This window comes from Enoplosus armatus, chromosome 19, assembly GCF_043641665.1.
Source record: "Enoplosus armatus isolate fEnoArm2 chromosome 19, fEnoArm2.hap1, whole genome shotgun sequence".
Classification (NCBI taxonomy): domain Eukaryota; kingdom Metazoa; phylum Chordata; class Actinopteri; order Centrarchiformes; family Enoplosidae; genus Enoplosus; species Enoplosus armatus.
In genome coordinates this window covers 3046238-3066400 of record NC_092198.1, presented here as the reverse complement: position 1 = coordinate 3066400, position 20163 = coordinate 3046238, and the positions used below count along the sequence as shown (strand labels likewise).

Sequence of the window (20163 nt, the reverse complement as noted above, 5' to 3'; positions counted from 1 at the left end):
CTTTTCTGAATGAATATGAATCATGTCTACTGAGGAACATGCATGTAAAACACTTAAAGGAACGGTTCACTCTGATTCTGCAGGGTCACCAAAACACACAGTAGCCCTATATAGTTGTTCCATCCCGACTTTCTTCCAAAAAGTAACGTGACCGTCTTTTACGGCAACATAAAAACATTACATATCCACTGAATTTCCCCCAAATGAAGTGTTTTGTAGCCAAGAATTTTGTATTGTGGTTCCTAAACTCCAGAAAATCGAATTATCTTCCATGTCTTCCTAATTGGGAAGGCTCGAGTCGCATGTATCCCACACCAATGAGTGTTGTCTTTGCTATTGAGATTTGACTACAAAACCATTTTTATGCCGAACATGAAAGGTCATACTTGAGCTTTGAAATTATAGTTTGACAGGAAAAAAAAAAAACTTAACTCAAGGGCTACTTACTAGCTTTCTCCCCGTTCTTTTAACTGCATCTAATGGTCCTCATCAGCAGGGTGGATGTCAAGTACAAGGAACCCGAATGAACGCCACAAATGGACAACATCAGCTGACTGATCACAGCGTCCACTGGGAAGAGGTCAAAGGTCGTCGACCAGGAGTCAGTGGACGATTGGAGAAAGATCAAGAAGGACGTGATGACACCTGAGCCCTAAACTCCATCAGGTAAGGGGGCAGCTTGTAAGTGGACCTTGAGTTAGGATTTTTTGATGGACATTTTGTGTGTATGCTGTTGACATTAATAGTTGACCTGATGATGGCTTATTTTTTTTGGATCTGTGAATCTGTTCCTTTAAACCACTCCCCTTCTCTTCGTTAATTCCCCTCCATCATCGTCACTGAAAGGGACACGCCCTTAAAAGCGGATGGGCTTTCAGGATGAAGTGAGTAGAAAATGGCACTTTCACCATCACAGTTTGAGGCTCTGCTGCCACCGAGGCCATCCGTACCAACAATGTATGCACTCAGTGCGCTGTAAAGCACTTTAGATAAAAGCTCTCACCAAACACTGCATTAAATATGGCATATATAATATTTCTGGATTAGTTTGAAGTTAAATGCGTCTCTCGTAGACCTCAGGCGTGCTGCTGGCGAACGAAAGCAGACGCCTACTGATTGGTTCATTAAGAGGGCCAGGCTCCCACTCAAGGTCAGCACGCACTCCAGCAGACAGAGGATCCCTCTCCATCTAGATGAAAATGCTAATGAAACATTTTTCATCACCGGGGAGTCATTGACTGCGATGTCCCCGGCATGAACCGGACCGAGCCAGCTGTTTGGAGAGGGTTATGGCTCTTTCAGTGTAGAGGAGAAAGCAGTGCGCTCAGCACATTTACCACTGCTGCCTGCCATGTACAGGCCATTACAGGAATCTCAGTGGAATACTGAACAGCCCGAAAATTTGTAGCGTAGTTTGTAGTGATAATGTTTGATTCATCTGTAATAATAAGTCATATTAACTGGATTCAGTTCAGATTCAGAGTCACGGCTGGAAGCTTTACAGATGCACTTCTGACGCTCAATGTAGAAATCTACCTTTTCACCTTGAAAATCATGAACGATAAAGCATTTACAGAGGAGCAAGGCGAATCCAGGATTTTAGAAATACTGAGGTCATAAGTCCTGATACCCCCCCATCGCCACGGCGCCCTCAAGAGGTTTTTGACTTACAACCAATATACAGTATACTGGATTTTGTCTTTTTAACAGTTCAGTTAAAGGTCCCACAGTTCACCGTCTGTATGAAACAAGCTGTTTTAGACAAACTTAAAGAGCAGTCCTGAGCAGAGCGGTCCAGTAACTGACAGACTGAGTGGTTGGTGGGCGTGCTGTGATTGGAGCAGATGACCTGCTGGGGGCGTGGCCAAGTGCAGTGACTGTATATATATTGTATATTTTATTTATGTTGTACGACCTACACAACATTTTACTTCATTTTACTGTATTTGTGTTTCATAATGTGTTCATTTTATGGCTTTTACTGTTTGTGTTTTCATTGTAAAGCACTTTGTAATTATGTTGTGAGAGTTATTTATATAAAGTTTATTATTATTATTATTATAGTTGAGACATCACAACCTCACGGAAGACCTGATGGCTTGTTGAAAGGCACAGTTTCCAAATACGAGCGTCTTGATACTTTCACAGTATTAATATAGCACAGAGACCTGCTTTACAATCAAAAAAAGACATGAAAATCTCACTTTCTACAATATGAGACCTTTAAGTGTTAAATTATGTGTATGTGCATAAGACTGTGTTCACCTGTTGGCAATATTAATACCTGTGCTTAAGCTCAATAAAAGCTGCCTTCATGAAAACTCACTATAGCCAGAGTCAATGATAAATATAAGTAATATACATACTTGAGAAGTTACAAGATGTATATTCCCATATAGGCTCATAGTGTATATGTGGTGCTGAAATAACCCCATTGATGGAATTTGACTTAAAATATTTCTGAATCATTTCTTTATAGATTTGATGTTTCATTGTGTTTTATCTTTTAGGTTAGATATATTCTAGGATAGTTTTAGAAATATATCAGCCTCTGCCCAACGGGGAAAGGGATGTTTCCCAGCTCTTTGATGTGGGTCTAATCCTTGTTTTGATGCTGCAGTGGCAAATGAGGTGAAATGAGCTTTTCATGAAGTTCCACAATACTGTTTCCTGTTTCCCTGTTGAGGCGCACTTTGTTACAAAATAAAAGTCCACCAAGGGCAGGAGTTTAAAACTGAGGTTCATTTAACAGTTGTATTTTAATTATTGAAAATGACCCAGCTATCAGACTAATGCAAAGGAATAAAGATATAACATGTTTTTTCATCACTTTCTCCGCTTTCTTTCCTTTTCTTTCATTTATGATCTAAAAGTACTTTTCCATTAGACTATGTAAGTATGATAGTGGTATCATATTACACGAATAGTGAGTTAGGTATGAGCCTAAGCTTCCTGTGCACAATTAAACTGATATATAGAATAACTAACAGATCAATAACTAGGCTTTCAGCCTGGTTTAATGGACACTTATGGCGCTGAGGGGAGTGTCTGATCTGCTTTAACTCATTTTCCATGTTGGAATATGGCATTTGTTTACCTGTTATACATACGAGGGTGTGTTGTTTGTTTTCACACGTCAATACAAGTAGCACGAACATGTTAGAATCTGAAATTTGTCTCTTGCTGAGAGACACAATATCCTAATATTGATATATTTTAGAGACATACTTGCTTTAACAAATTGCTCTCCAATGTTTTTTCATGTGTGAGGAGAGAGATTTTAGGAGTGAAAACTAGCTCTACTGAATTCATAATTATAACATCTATATCATCTTTATAAAAGAAACCCTGTCTCAACAGTAGTATTAACAATGCGGGTACAGACATTTTAACTGCTGATTTTCAATTCATGCACGATGCACTTTATACTGTCATTCTATACACAATTCAATACTCCTCTCACCCTGCTAAAATAGATTAGATTTAGGACAGCTGGCTTCTGCAACATCACTTACCCAGAGGCCACTCGTGTCCTTAACTCCTAAATCACCAGTGTGCAGCTATTACTCATCCATAAAACAATGTAATGGTATGTATACAATGATATATATCATAGTTGGGAACATTTTTATACATAAAGGACTTATTGTTGACTATGGCCATATTACAAGTGGTAAGAACTACTTGTTTTATGTCTGTGCAGTTACTGTATGTGATCCCCTTAGATTTTCTTAAGGGAGCTCACCAAAACAGAACCCCAACAACTGTGTTTAAAGGCAAGAAAGCTTTGAATTTTGAATTTTTATTCCTGGTGCAAATCAATATTACAGTTTTACTGTTCCGATTTGTGTGCTATTATTTTGAAAATATCAAACAGGATGATTCCAAATGTTAGCGGTGACTTCATGCACATTTAGCACAATTTGTAGCAGACAGATGTGCCGGAGGACAACAAAACACCGAAAACACTGTTCATTCAACTCTGCGGTTTTAGCAAATATTCCGGGGGAAGACGTCAAAGACGAACATGAACCGTCTCTGGCGAAATAAACATCTGGGCGCTAGCTTGGTTAGCCGACCAGGCGGTCGATGAAACCAGCAACTATGCCTCCAAATGTATAACCGCTGGCAAACGTAATGTATAAACAACTGTAGCCAGATGTGAGTCTTCCAAAATAAAACGGTGTTTTGTTTGACACCGCTGCTGGTGACGTTTCAACGTCGCTTTTATTCTGAAAAATGTTGCCGGAAGTACTATTCTTACGCATTCTGGCGCGCTTGCGTCCCCTCGTATGTTAGCTAGCGCGGGCTAGCCTGTTATGGAAGAAGGAGCACAACCGAGGGGCTGTCTGATAAAACGGGACTGGCTGGGACTAGTTCTGAGGCGTGATTTGGAAAGATAACGCTACATACCGGAAGCCCCGGGGACGTCTTCCTGGCTGAAAACAAACACACCATAGAGAGAGAGAGAGAGAGCTAAAATCACGGGACAGCCACAATTACAAGTACAACATGGACCCGACGGCTGCGGGGCGTCCGATAATCACCAGCCGCCGTCGAGTTTAGCTCTCCACGGCCGCGGCACCTTTGGGGCGCGCTGAAGCCACTGGGAATCTTTGTTCGCGTTTTTTTTTTCATGGGACACAACCGGGCTTCCCCTCCGCTTTGTCGTTGTTTTACCGCCGTGACAGCACCCCCCTCGGTTGGTATCGACTGGCCACCGAGGTCCCCGCATCTTATGGACTCCTAACAGTAGTTTTTTTTTTGGCTTTTCGTCGGTCGGTCCCTCTCTGACTGACGCGGCAGTCATGTTCGCCGTGCGTATCGTCACCGCAGACTTCTATCTGGCGAGTCCCATTAAAGACCTGGACGTCTGCTATTCCGACTTCAGGGAGAGCGACGTGAGGAAAGTGCCAGTGGTGCGGATATTTGGAGCAACACCCGCAGGTCAGCCAACTCTTGTGTTTTTTATTATTAAAGCTAAAAGGAGGTGGCCGTGCTTTCTTGCAGCGCTCCACGCGGCATGTTGAGTGGTCGTGGCTGCTGTTTGGACACAACGCGCGCACAGACGCACAAACACACATCCGCACCGTGCTGTTAAGAGGAAATCTAACGGGTGTAGCATGCAAAATGACGACAAGATGATGAGTTAGGGTGTTGACATATTGTACCGACGTGCACCGCTGTATGCTTTGCATACGGGCTGCCTGCAGCAGTGGGGAGTCCTCCTCTGCCTCCCCCTCCTCTCCCTCGGCTCTGCTTTGTTTTCGCCCCCCTTGCTCCATCGTGGCATGGTGGTGGCGGACACCCCTGGCTTCAGGGCTCGACTTGTGCCTCTCACCTGCCACATGTGGCGTTCAGGGACAGCTCACACACTCGCCTTTATGGCGGTTTTATTGTCTTTGTAGCAACCTGTGGAGTGTGGACAGGCGAGGCTACAACATGCTGCCTCCTCAATTTTTTCCTCAGTGTAATACAAGTAAAAAGGCAGATAGAGATGAAAAGAAACTTGTTGTTGCCCGTAGTGAAATTGGGTGACAGCAGCAGGATAAGCAACCAAAGAAATATAATATATCAGTAGCAGAGATTGAGACAAATGGGGACAAATTTAGGATTCTGTGAAAGCACTCGCTTGTTTCAATGATGTGCTTTATAGAAGACAGTACAGTCTGAGAGGGCAGGAGCCATCATGACAGGACATTAATATGCGGGGTGTAACAATGTAGGAGACGTGATGAATGAAAACAGAATCCTACATGCTGTGAAAATGAATGTATGCAGCTTATTGACATTATAAGCCTAGACCTATATATGTAATGGTAAAAAATGATACGCATGTACATACTATGCAAAGGAAGGGGCAGAGATTTACTGTAGATGTGTTGTTTTCTTTGACATTTGGCTCATGCCCTGCTCTCTAATAAATCCATTACAGTCGCATACTCTGGGTACCTTAATCCCCACGCAGCAAAACAATAGAATCATTTCCCGCACAATGGCACAGCACCGTCACTCCAGCCAAATCCTCTTGCGATTGCCGTGCCCTCTTCTCAACCCTATTTGACAGGTGAAAACACCATTGCCGTACAGTGACTGTGTATATTTTTAGCAGGATTAGTTCCCAGTGGGGTGGGGGGTGGGAGTTGGTAGTGTCCCCCAGGCAATGGCAGTGCTCCTCCGCAGGACGACCCGGAGGAGCGTACCAACAGGAAGCACCTCAGTCAGGATTAAAGGATTTAGAACAGAAGAAATGAAGGACAGTGGGTCAGGGTTAGGGTGCCAGTTCTAATTTGGTCTTGTCATAAACCTGCACGTTCGCATGCGGTTGCACTGATATGAGGGGGCTGCGCACACACACACACACACACACACACACACACACACACACACACACACACACTGCAGCAGAGGCAGCCTGAGTAGCTTGTCAGTGAATGTATATTGAGGAGTAATTCATCAACACTGATTCAAGCACAATAAACCCAGTGTTGCAATGACGCTCTCAATTTTGGAGATGCAGTGTACTGCATACTGATATGAGACGAACTTTATGATACTAGACTGGATGTTGTCCTGGATTTTAATGTTTTATTTCATTTTACTGCTCTGGTGCTAATGGCTGCATTATTGTTGAGTGGTGCAAATTTCTGAACTTGACCCAATGATTAAAATGTTTGGTCTACAGCTCAAACAATCATTCAAGCAATAGTCGGTCGTCAGAAAAATGGTTTTGATGTCTGTCTTTGTCTTTGGATTTTGGACTGTTGGTCAGACAATCTGAAAATATCACCTTGGGATTTAGGAAACTGTGACGGGCATTATAGACTAAAACAGAGAAAAGCTGCAAAGCAAATTTAAGAAGCTGGATCTAGTGAAATATGATTAATTAATAATGAAAATTGCTGGCGATTAACTATCTCTCCATCATTTATCCACATTACAGGAAAATTCTGGTATCTTTCCAGCCTAGGACTTCTCATAATAATCCTGACTATGGCTCATGGTGACTTTGCAGTTAGCTGGCTGGTTGCCCTGTAGATAGATCCTTATACAGTTAGCTAAACCAAGGGGCTTCTTTCTGTGTTCACTTTTGCCTGGTTTATATGGAAAGTTTTAGGAGGCTCCAGCTGATTGCCCTGATATACCTTGTTTGACGGAGTTGTGTCTCCGAATCTCTATAATGGAGGGTGGGGAGTGCAAAGTTCGCACGACTTAGTCAGAAAATAAGACACGGGTTGACAATTCTTCCTGTAATAACCAATGTCCTAATTTTCTGGTGTGTAAATTGCCCCAAAATGGTCACACCATTAGTATTGTATATATGTTTGATTTTGCAGAGGAAGTGTGGAGGTATATATAAATAAAAATCTTGATTATTTTGTGATTAGCACAACCTTTTAGTTAAAAAATGGTCCTTTTCAACAGCAGATGTTGACTTGACTAAGCAGGAAATGCACAGTTGTAGTTAACAACATTAATGATGGCTCAGTTCCACTTGTGTCCTAGTGAGCCATCCAAGTGAACCAGCATGCACAATACCAGGACTGTGGAGGAAGGTCACCTGCACCATTTGTTAATGGTATTAACACACACCAGTACTTCTCCTACTCTGGCATGTGAAAATGTCTGCACTGTAATGACCCGATGCAGGTGTGATAATTATTATAAAAATCAAACTCTTGCTTTTTCCTCCATTTTGTGGTGATGTTTAGCTCATGTTTGTTGGCACACTCTATTGGTTAACATTCCTGAGTATGTGGCATTTAAACGGGTGCCGCCAGTTTCCCCATTGGCGCTTGGACAAGACGAGTTCTTAGACAAGTACATACACAAAACAGTAGTTGGCGTTGTTGCATCTGCGTTGTGGTTTGAATCATCAGCCTGTGTTGCTCCAAGTTGCAGTAATGATAAAGTAGTGTGTCTGTAGTTTGTGTGCTGTGGTGGGCGCTCCGAGATTTGCACAGTTTGACTCTCCTCTTTGCTCAGTTTTTATGTATCACGTGTGGCGGCCGGAGACAGAGTCAGCTCTGCGTTTCCAGAAATTAAATTACATCACCATCTGGAACACATTGAAGTGTTCTCTGTTTCCGTTTAGCTCAGAAACAGGCCACGCCCACCCGCAATGAGTTACTTTTTTTTTTTAAGTATTTCCTAATTTTTATTGTCTGGCCTGAAGGGAAGAATTCATGAGCAGCTTTGCTTAATGTGCGTCAGCTTTTATCTCATCAGCATGTTTACCCTGGTGTCAGCGGTGCATCTGCACCATGTGGCTCTGGCTACAACCCCAGGCCTCGTATTCCCTGTCCTTCCCTGACCTAAGTCATGCACACTTCCACCAATCAGCCTTGTGTAATTCGATGCCACGCTTCCTGCCCCCCCCCCCCTCCACTGTCTTTGTTAGCATTTGGTGGCCGGCCGGACTGTGTTGCACACATCTCTGGGATAGCTCAAGAATAGGAGGGGAGAAAAAGGAATCCCTTTTGTTGTGAAAATTGCACTCGTGATTGATATCGCTGTATGCTTATTGATAACCAACTTCATTGGCACGCTTGTGGTTTAAAATCTCCCAGGTGGTAAACAGCGAGCCGCTTCTCACACTGCTAAGAGTTGCTGTTGAGGCGGCTGCAACCTTTTTTGAGGTTTGACAGCACTGATCTCCTCCCTTGATGCCGACAAGCTCGGCCTAGATGCACTGACAGGCCCCGGGTCCCGTGACAGCGGGAGGCACACTGTTTTGGTTCCTCGCTCAGACATGTGCACTTGAGTGTTTATTGTGTGTGTGTGTGTGTAAGAGCAGAGAGGGAGGTAAGTGCATGACCAATTGACCTGAATGAAGGGGGCCAAGCATGAAGCTCATGGAGGAATAAAACCGAGGGCCTCTTCCTCCCCCCCTGCCCCTCTCCCCCAAGGTTTAGCTCTCTCCACGGGAACCCTTAATGCCATCTAAAGGAATTCCTCCTGGATCCATTAATAAGATAATAAGCGGATTCAAAAGGACTCTGTGGCTCATTAGGCAGAAGGTCATTGTCCCTTTAACTGTTTACTTTCCTCTCTCCCTGTCAGTTACTCAGGTTCAATTATCATCCTCGAACTGCCGCTCCAGTTGCTTCTAATTACTTTAAAATCGAGTAAGATGCCTACTTGTTGATATGGTGTCTCTGGATTAGATTTTCATTCCTTTGTCGTCAGGATTCTCCAGTTTAGTTTCAGGGAGTGTCTGTTTTACTCCACATTAATCCTCATCCTGTGATGCCCCCCCCCCCCCCTCCCACAGATTGAGGCCCAGCTTCTTGTCAGTTCTTTTTTAAAAGTTGAATCAGAGGAATTAATGTTTTACGGGTTTTTTTGACTTTGGGGATTCTGAGCTTCTGTTTATATGTGATTCACTAATGTTGGTCAGTGCAGTAAGTGCAGATGACACAAGAGGAGGTGGTTTTATTTCTGTAGGTACAGGTATACTGACAGCTCAATTTTACCAGTAGGTTAGGACTGTATATACAGAGACAGAACTCTCACACCAGCATTTTATAACAGCAAAATTTCATTTCAATAGAATTGTCTTGATCAGACGATCCATCGTAGAGAGGAGTAAGGCATACCGTCAGGCAGTAATACATGTTACAGCTGGTAAACGCCTAATTATTAGTCTATATGCTCTCTTCACTACGGTTGTTTATCTGCTAATGAGACCTGAAACAGCACACAAAGTCACAACACAACATCATTTAACTGCGTTTTCATGGCCGCCGACGGTTTCTCAGTTTCTCGACATTGTGGTTGAACTGTACTACTCTTCAAATATGAATCCTGTATGATTGACAGCTATTGTTGAAAGCTACACAGGAAGGCTTCACTTAGCCTCGTAGACATTCACCTTCCTTACTATATTGTTGTCACCCACTCAGTTTCTGACATTATTAGCTAGAGTACATCCTGGATTAGTTTTCCGCTGTGAGTTTGTCAGGTGACTCCAGAGGTGTCCCGGTCAGTCAGAAACCATCACACAGTGCCGGGCAGCAGTCACTCATACCTCTCCGGTCTCTGTTCTCGAGGCCTACCAACATCCAAGGCATTTCCAGTGTCCTATCTGGTTTCAGAGAGGCTTGTCCAGACACAGTCAGGGCAGCCACTGTGAAGAGCTTTAATGAGTCAACAGGCTAAGACCCCTCCCCTCTTCTCCATTTCACACAGGCCTGTGTTAACCACGTATATAAATGTGATTGGATCTCTCTTTGTATCTCTCTGAATGCCTTGATGCCTTATGTTGCCTTTGTGGTGGATTACATGGGAATTTACAGTATGAATCAAAATTGGTTTGTTGTGAGTCTGTCAAAAGAAGCAATTGCCAGTATACTTTCTGCAACTCATTTAACGCCGTTAGTGAGGCTGCAGATTTGTAGAATTGCCACAATCCTATTTTTACACTGTAGTCCCAAAGCTTCACACAGGTGTAAGATTAGATGAGATTGTTTACCTTTTCCAAGCCAAGAAAGATCATCACTTCCTCCTAAATCCAGCGCAGCAGACACACGTTTAAATGTGAATGACCACAATATATGAGAAAAAGGAGCAAAGGCAACAGGTCAATAAGTCTTTTTCAGGGTTTGGACACCCACACTGCGCCAAGTCTACCTCAATCCCTGGATGCTCATCCGGTAGGATGGCGTGGTAAAAGAAGTTAATTACCTTGACGACATGTTGGAGGTGTGTTGGTTTCACACAAATTGCAGTAAGAGCCTGTCATCTGCAACTTTTCATCCGCCCTGCGTGGTGGTTTCATCTTTTAACATTCCTCCTCCATTAAAAACAAATCCTCTTGGGGAAGAAAAAGTACTGAAAGTGTTTTATATCTTAAATGAAGTTACAGCTAGAGCTCTCAGTCTGCCTCTCATATTGTCACAATAAAGGCAAATGCCAAATGTGAAACTAGAACTGCAGGAAACATTTGAATTAGCAGTAACTTCACACAGACCCCTGGCCACTGTAGGGAAGGACTCAATTCTCATTAGTAAAAAATTCCCCTATAATTGAAATGCTTTGCGATCACCAGGTGGATTTGTGAACGACAAGTTGACCCCCGGTTTAGGTGTAAACCAATCAATGCTCTAGCTAAATTACCAGCTTTGACAGAGGCAAATCTGTTCTTATAAACACATCCATACACTGTATACAGCTTGCTTTTTTTTGAGTTTGTCTTCTTGTACAGTCTCTCTGTTTCTCTTTCTTACTTACAGCCACATCCTGCAGTTTCAGAGGGTAGATTAAGACCTTGTAGTCATAATGTGTTACCTGCTAAAGCAGCTGGCATCAGAGTAGTTGAACTAACCGGCCACTGACCAGCCCTGACTACCTGGTCGCTGGTGGTGTTTTGCTTTTGTCTTGAAGGAGCTGTGAGTGTACAGCAGCTGCCTCAGTGTCCTTGCTGCTGCGGTCCAGTCAGTCTGATTGATGGCTTTAATAGCTCCCTCTGGCTCCTCAGTGGGTATCCGAAGGCGTCACTGTCGAGGGCACAGGCCTGACACTGCAGCAATCCTCGTCCAATACATTTCCTGTCACCTCGAGTCAAGTGGGACGGGTGACTTTACATTAACATCTATAGCTGTTGGATATCATTTTCCACTATTGGAAGCCTGTTCCTTATTGTGCAGGCTTGACCTTACGTGTTCTTTTTGTGTTGCTGTATCGATCCTTCACAGGGAGTTCAAAGCTCCTGCTCAGCTGCCACTTCAGTTTGGTGTCTGGCCCAAAGACACTACAGCAGTGGATTGTGACTCCAACCTCTCTTATGGCCGTCACTGGGAATAAGTGGGTTTGGTGGTGGATTGCCCTGCCACTTATAGTAACAAACTTGTCTTCAATCAGATTTTGAATGCAATGCCGGCCCTGTGTGCATTATAAGCCACTAGGGTATTCATGTCATTACAGAGTAAGGCCAAGGAGTTGGAGCCTTGGAGTTGTTGTTTTTGTTGTTGCTGTTGATGTTCCCTGGTAGCTGCATGCCAGATGGCTTTGCCAATGAGGTAATGTGATTTAGTTCTTCTCCATGGTGAGATGGATGCCCATTGGTGAGGCAGGAGTGGGGGGTAACGGGAGGTATTTTGTCTTTTGATGCAGCTGTATGAAAAAGCCAGTGTGTGATGTGAAGTGCCTGCTAATGCAAGGGGCCTGCTGAGGGCCGCTGTTGACCACAGGTTTGTAAAGTCGTCCGTCCTGGCAGCGCCTCATCTTTTCCAAAGCAGGTTCTCGTAATGTGGTTCTGTGTGGTCTGAAGAGAGAGAGGCCCGTGTTGGCACGTGGTGTTGGGTCATTTCAGGTCCTCCGCTCAGTGTCGGGCTCTTCCTCTCTCCTCCTGCACCATTGTCCCTACAGAGAGAAAGAGGAGGGGCCCTGCTTTGTCCTCTGAGCTGCTGAGAGAGGGAGACTTCCCACTCTGTGTTCCCCCAGGGCCACTGGCACTGCTGCAGGAGAACTCTGCAGTGTTTCAAGGCAGATTAAGACCTTGTTGAAAAAGAATAAAAGAATTTGGCAGGCCGCGGAAAGCTTGAATCGCTGCTGGAGGGGGGAGAGCGCTTTGAACCTGCCATGCTGTGCCATTCAGCATGGACGTTAATGAGGCCTGGATGTGTGTGTGTGTGTGTGTGTGTGTGTGTGTGTGTGTGTGTGTGTGTGTGTGTGTGTGTGTGTGTGTGAGTGTAGTAGGTGTACACACGTGCTCACATACACACAAAGACAAACAAAGGCATTAAGTTTTCATCTGTAGCATTGGGTATATCTGCAACTTAGGGTGGAGTAGCACTGCCTCCTGTTATTACAGGAATGCCCTAATGCTTCAGCACATGAGCGTTCTGATTAACGTATTGTTGTGCAATAATAGGATTCGCAGGATTTGTGCCTCTACATGTAAAGTATTGCTGTTTTGCTTTTGACACGAAACCATACTGCTTTGCTTAATCATCAAGCTCGATGGAGGGCTTTAAACTACTGAAGTTGCAAAGTGTTTTTATGATTTCAGTCGAGCGCTAGCTCAAGTTATACTTTGCAATTGTACACGTGGAGCTTCACCTTAGTTCGCACTGACCAGAGTTAATTTACATCTGTCGGCATTCACTTCATATAACATATGTTATAATATAAAATAATAACGACCATGACATCCGGGTTGATGGCGGTGATGATAGTGCCGTCACCCTCCCATAGCAGGGGAGTAACTGGACTTCATAATGACCCTGCTGGTGGGTAGTTTCTAAAACCTTGTCAGGGACATGTTCTAGTGTGTATCGTGCTGACTAATTTTTCCATTAAGGGTACATTTCCCATACTTCCAAAATACAGTGAGCTTTGATGAAATTGTGGTATTGGGTGCACTATAAAGTGTAGTCAAACCACAATACAACAAATATGCTTTGGTCTTCTATAAGCTCTAGATTTGACTGGGTCTTTCTACATGCATTTAGCTGCAGAGTATGTTTGCTTAAAGTGTGAACATTCCTTTACCTGTGCAAAGTCCGCTTTTTTCCATTTTAAGAGCTGTAGACCCAACACCCATCAGTCTTTCTGCCGCTGTTTTTTAAAATCCGAGACTGCAGTAGGAACCAAAGGGTCTTTTTTTTAATCAATTTTTAATTCCATCGCAGTGTACAGTCAGTTTGAGTGCAGGCTTATTAAAAAGGGGAGGGGGGGGGGTATTCTGGAAGCCCGGCTCTAAAAATAGCACAGTTTGTATGTGTTTGTGTGTGTGTGTGTGTGTGTGACTGTGTATTTTCATGCAACCAAGTTTGTGTGTGTGGTGATGGCGGGCTGGTTGTTTTTGGTGCTGCTTAACAGGCCGCCGACTCCTAAAAACTGTCTGATGAGCGTCTCCACTTGCCTTCTGTGAAGCGGTTTTACATTTTTGGGAGATATTTACCACCTCTGACGTCAGAACTAAAACCTTTCTTATTCCCCGAGGAATTCTGTCTAGACCGGCTTCGTTCTTTTTGTATCCGCTCTCTGTGCTCCGACTGTGATCTGCTTCAGTCATAGGAACATCTCAGCTGAAAATTTAGTGTGGGTTTCTTTGTCTCTTTATGGCTGTCCCTGTGTAAGATTGAGAGTGGAGGGGTGGGAAAAGGGATGGGAGGGTGCTGGGAAGAAGAGAGAGAGAGCAAGCATGTGTATGAGCCTCGCTTGCCCAATGCACCAACAGAGCTGCCGTCCCCACTTCTTGTGATGTGTGGCAGAGAGCGAGACACGCCATGAATATCAAATTTCGTCTGAGCTGAGCAAAGGAGGGCAGGCAGAGCTTGGAAATCTCTCCTGTTGTCTGGCGAGAGATTGCCGCCCCTGATCAGAGAGCAAATCCAGACTCGCACAAAAACATACACACACACACACACAGCATCCTCTAGCACCGTGGCAACCGCTCAGCTCCAACCAGTTGTCCTCACACACATGAAATCTGTAGCATCTCTCTGTAGCATCTCTCTCTCTGCAGTTCTCGCTGTCATGTCAGGCTTTTTCAGGGCATAGGATTTCCTTTTTTGTGTTCTCTGTTCGTTCACACTTAACTCCCATTTCTGTTGAATGAATATCCTTCTTTGTGCCAAGTCGTGTTCCCCGTTCCTTTTATTGACTCTTGTTTTTCCCATCATCCTCGCTGCTGCTTCTTCCTCCGCCTCCACCTCGCAAGGCGCTCCATATTAGATCTGCACATCCCATTGATATGCATCTCCAGTAACTGAAGATCTGCATTCATTGAGGCCGCTAAAAATGGAGACGCACATTATTACTTTAATTTCTTCTCTAATGAGTGGAGCAGAGATTTACATAATGCATCACGTAAGGGAGCACAGTGTCTCTGGCATTTGCCCCGTTATCTTTCTAGTCTTATGCATTTTTGGAAATATTTGCTCATGTGCTTTCTTTCCGAGAGTTAGATTAGAAGGTCTATCCCACTCTCATGTCTATGCTTTAAAGATGTGTTAATTCGAATTATATGTTAATCGTGGACGTTGCACTTGACTGCATCTTACTGACAGGTGTTTCTAATATTTGCCCTCCTACATTATGTATGTGTAGTGGACTTTTCTGTTTGCTATAGAGTTTGTACAGCTAATCGTAGCTGTAAGAGTAAATGTACACTAACGGATGAACGATGGAAAGGTTTGAGGTTACAGATGGTTGAGGACAGTGGAGAGAAGGGGTCTACAAGCAAAGCAAACTATAACACACCAACATTACGCCACATGAAAATGCATTAGAAATGTATTAGCTGTGCAAACAAAGTCATTAAGCTATGTAACAAGACCTCAGGGTTCCAGTGTTAGCAAACTGAAGTTACCAATTATGCCTTATCAAATGGCAGGTTTTACAAAATAGGAAGCTACTGCTAGCTAACATTAGCCATTATACCTTATTAGCTGGTGGGTTTTACAAGATGGACTTATAAAAATCAATAGGTATCACGTTCTACTTCTAAATTCTTTATGCTTCTCATTATTGAAATCATTGTGCAGTAAAAAAAGAGGACTTAGTGTGTACAGTCCACGTTTTGGTTGAGCTGAATGTGGGTCGTGTCTAAATGGTAACCCTAGATTTGCGTAACTCTTGCAAGATTTGTACAAACACAGAAACCAAGTTGATTTGTCATTTTAACCCAAACCATGATCTATTCCTAAACCAAATCACAAATCTAGGGTTACCATCTAGACACAACCCTGAATGTGACGGATCCGAGGCCATTACTCCTGCCGGCCGCCGTACCAGAAGCTGCTGCTGCTGACGGTGGACCTGTTGAAGCAGCTTTGTACTGAAGGAACCGCACCAGCTATCGGTCTCACGCGGCCCTGGCTTCGACATCCCGTCTTGAACTCTGTCATATCACCGGGAACATAATCCTCTAAAATGAGCACCGCATCATTTTGATTTTCCTGTTAGGAAAACTGTGCACTCGGTGTCCTGACAGGCTTGAGTCTGTGCAACCTGCACAAACACAATAATTCACCATGATGATAAAGGGTGAAATGCAATGTAAAACTACCACATACTACTGCCCTTATGTTTTGTAAAAAAAAATCACCCTGCATGTTGCTGTTTATAACTGTAATGGATAACAGCCTGTCTTCATGATCAGTGTCACGACAGAGATGTTGTGGCCATGTGTTTTGACTGTACCACTGTGTGTGTGTGTGTGTGTGTGTGTGTGTGTGTGTGTGTGTGTGTGTGTGTGTGTGTGTGTGTGTGTGTGTGTGTGTGTGTGAGAATGAATGAATGAGAATATCCCTGCATGTGTGTCAGTAGCTGCAGGCACCCCGAGGATTTTCCCTCTGCTGGTCACAGTCCTATGCCTCCCTCTTTCTCTGCTGTACTCAGCCCCCCCCCCCCCACCTCCTGTCCTCCACATTCCTTTGTTTTCCTCGACATGCCGTTCCAGTTTCGAGGGTTTTCACTTTCTCTCCCTGAATCACATCAGCATTTCCTTTCATCTCTCTCCGCCATCCCTCCTCCTCCTCCTCTGCCCCCCCAGCTCTCTCCTGCCCTCAGATTGTCCTGGACTGCTCTTCATGGGAGAGCTGCTGCATTTGGAGCTAGTTTGGCCTTTGCCCTCACCCTGCCCACCGCCCCTGCCCCCCCCCCTCGCTGTCCTCCTCAACTCAAAGCTCCGCACACCCTTTAAATCCCTCTCTGCCCTCCTCTTCTTCTTATCTTGTAGCCCCACACATGCACACATTCCTGAACATTAAGATGGTGGCAGTCATTAGTGAGGGCAAATAAAGGGGGCGGGTGGGGGGTGCAAGTACAATGGACAGGTCCTTTTGTGGGGCTGGGGTAGTCCAGGGTTTATTCAGTCCCGACATGAATCTTTAAGCCTGCTGGGATAACAAAACCCTTTTATATTAGAGGCCGACCGATAGCAGAAATAATAACGATAGTTTGAAGCAGAAAAAGCTGCTTAATCAGCCGATATCAGCTGTTCTAACGTTAACCCCAAGACCACAGGTCTAGCCCACATTTTCTAACCCTATCGGCAGAATAATGCGTTGCAGGTTTTTTCATGGAGTGGTGAATTGCTTTCTGAATGTGGTCTACATTGAAAAAGACTGAAAGTCAGTCGCGCATTTATGGCTGCCCAGTCTCCGGAGACCTGGAGTTAATCACATGCACACAGATATCTTCAGCAAAAGTGGCCCTCAAATGATCAGATATGGCCAGTGGCCCATAGTTGTGCTAGGTTTGCACCTTCGGCTAGCCAAAAAGCCAAAAACAACCCGTGACAGCATGTTTTCGGCAGCAGTTATCTTCAGTCTAATGCATTGATAATGGCATACTATAACCAACAACCGTATCATGCTCATAATTTACAAATAGAACTGTCTTATATAAAGTTAACTTTCATTGCAAGTGTAAATTATCACAGGTACACAATTACATTACCTTGACTTCCATGCAAAACTGTTGGAGGCTGCGTGGCCATCGGCCACTATCGGAGCCAAGTTTGATAGTTTGTAAAACGTCCTATCGGCGCACCTCGACTCTATAGTTTTGTGTGTAGTCAACTCCACTTTTACCTTTCCCCCGCATGCATTTCTTTTTTTTTGTTGTTGCATTTTTTGCATTTATTCGACGCTTCACAGTGGAGATAGAGACAGGAAACAAGTGATTCTCACCAGCAAAGAAAACATTCTTCCTCTATAGAAGTTCATGAAGGGTCAACTAACAGCCTGAGCTGCTCTCAGGACGTGTAGTCGTCTGATTCATGGATTCTGATCCCTAAACTCTCCTAAAGCTGAAAGTTATTGTTATTGTTATTTAGGCCTGTGATAAGTTTTCATGTCCTTTTTGTGTGTCAAGAGCCAAATTGAAATTTACTCCTCTTCTGTTTAGTTTAAAATCTTTTCTCTTTGCATGTTGATGCAGTTTAATAGAATCAAGCTCTTACTCCGTCTCATTCTTCCAGCCCATCTTTCCCACTACGCCTCACTGCATCTGCACTACTCTCTTCTCCTCACCCTTGTTACTGTCTTTCCTCCCTCCCTCCCTCCTTGTGCTTTGCTACAGGAGTCTCCACCAGTGTGTGCGCGTCCTCTCCTGGCCTTGCCCTGCCCTGCCCCTGCCCCTGCCCCTCGGGGCTGTGCTTGGCCTACATGGCCTACACCGATGCTCCCTATATTCATGCACAGTGCGTGGGCCAAACAGACCTGGTTTTTTTTCCCTCCCTCTCTGTCTCTGCTCTGAGGAGAAGTTCAGCTGAGGTTATATGGGAATAAAGTGTCCTAGTTCACAGGGTTCTTCCTGTAAACTCTCAGCCTGCTAATTATGCTCTCACTGAATGGACTGCTCTTTTCAGCGCCTCTCTCTCCTTCTCCCTCTGGCCCAGACTCTCGCTTTTTCCCTTTTTCCTCTTCTCTGTTTGTCTCCTCTCACTCATGCCCTCTCTATTTCTCTTTGTCTCTCTCTCTCTCTCTCTCTCTCATCTGTTTCTGGCCACACCGTGGTAAAAGCCAATTTTTTTGTCTTTCTCTTTCAGATCTATTGCTTCCTGTCTCTTCGCTCTCCAGCTGTTTCTATCCAAATGTGGCTCAAGTTTTAAGTGGATTTCCAACATTCTGGCAAAATAAAATGCAGGACAAGAAAATTATATAACCAGCAACTTTATATCTGGCACTTCATGGCTTTTTGGCATTTTACGTTTTTCATTTTTCAGCCTCTGCAGAAAGTGAACTAATGGATGACAAGGATGAGGCCCCCAGCCAGACTGGTGTTTTGGTGTAGGGCTGCACATGTCCATTGTTCATAACTGAGAGAATTGAATAAGAATACTTTTAAGTGGAGGTGGGGGTTTTTTTTTTTGTTCTTGCATAAATTCAATAAGTAACAATAAGTGATTTAAAAAAAACCTTTGACAAAAAAAATATCTTTCATCTCCAGTTTTTTTTATGTGCATATTTAGAAATGGGTAGATAACAAACCCAATCTGTTTTTTTCCCTTTTCTGCACTCCTGTCTCTGTCCACACTGACAGTACACACTTCTAGTAAGAGGGTCTGGTTTCACACCAGGAGAGGTGAGAGGAGGAGGAAGAGGAGGGGGGAGAGGCCACTAAATAACAGGTGGAGGAGTTGACGGACAAGTGGCTGAACAGGTGTTTACCCTGAGTGTCACCTTCTTTTCGCCTTTTCCCAGAGGCCAGGTTTGCTAAACACTGCTCAGATATGGATACCACTGCCGTAGAGGGGTTGAATACACAGAATACACAAGATGTGTTCCATAAGAGTTTGATTCACAGCCCACAGGAAATCCCTGAGTCACCGGGAAACAGCTTGTGTTCGTCTCTTTATCTCTTTCTCGCCTCTCTCCCGTCTTCTCTGCATTGACTGTGATCGATTCATATCTCGTCTGCCCTTCCTCTGACTCCTGCTCAGGTGTCTGGAGACAAAAAGGCTTTGATCTCTTTGACAGGATCTGATTTTTTTTTTTTTTACCTTCTTTTATCCCAGGAAAGTTGACTGAGCATGTGTGCTCTTGTCAGCACTGACCTGCTTGACTCATTTTGCTCTCACTCATTCAAGCCTGAGAGTTGCCACAAGCCTGTACTGTTGGCTGCTGACCAGCTCTGCCATGCTCGAGGGCACCTTGGCACTTGTTGAGCGGTGAAAGCGTATTAGTCAGTAGGTGAATATTAAATTGAAGAATGCAGAGTTCATTTTTTCCCCCATGTTGTCTTGGAGAGAATAAACCACTCCTGAACAACCAAGCTGTAAAAGCATCTTACAGCATAATGGGTAATTTTGGTTTATTACAACCTGGGACTTATCTTCATACTTTTGGCCATTATTCCAATCAGTAATTATAACCTGGTACTCTCCAAGTTTGCTTCTGAGATCTGGGAACATGGTGACATCGCTTGAAAGATGTCCGCAGGAAACTCAAGCAGTCAGACGATCAGAAAGGTTAGAGAAAACGGCTAAATGTCCATTGTCCACGGTAAACGTCCATCACCATTTACAGATGGACGTAAAAATGTTACATATCATGCCTTTAAATATTTGAGATTGATAGGAAAGATGGGGGAAAAAACAGAGAGAGAGAGAGGGATTTACCAGAGGTCCCAGGCCAGCTCTGAACTGGCTCAGACCAGCCGCCACGATGCCCCACTAACACCCACGTTTGTTCATGTTGACGAGTA

General features: G+C 44.1%; 1 protein-coding gene across 1 annotated transcript in view; it reads left to right on the top strand.

Annotated features, from left to right (window-relative positions):
• Positions 1 to 4808: 4808 nt before the first annotated feature.
• The window catches only part of rev3l (REV3 like, DNA directed polymerase zeta catalytic subunit), a 62776-nt gene continuing 47421 nt past the window's right edge, over positions 4809 to 20163 (top strand). Inside the window, exon 1 of the mRNA XM_070925726.1 lies at positions 4809 to 4947. Within this exon, the coding sequence (XP_070781827.1) occupies positions 4809 to 4947 (139 nt within the window). The remainder of the gene's footprint in view (positions 4948 to 20163) is intronic.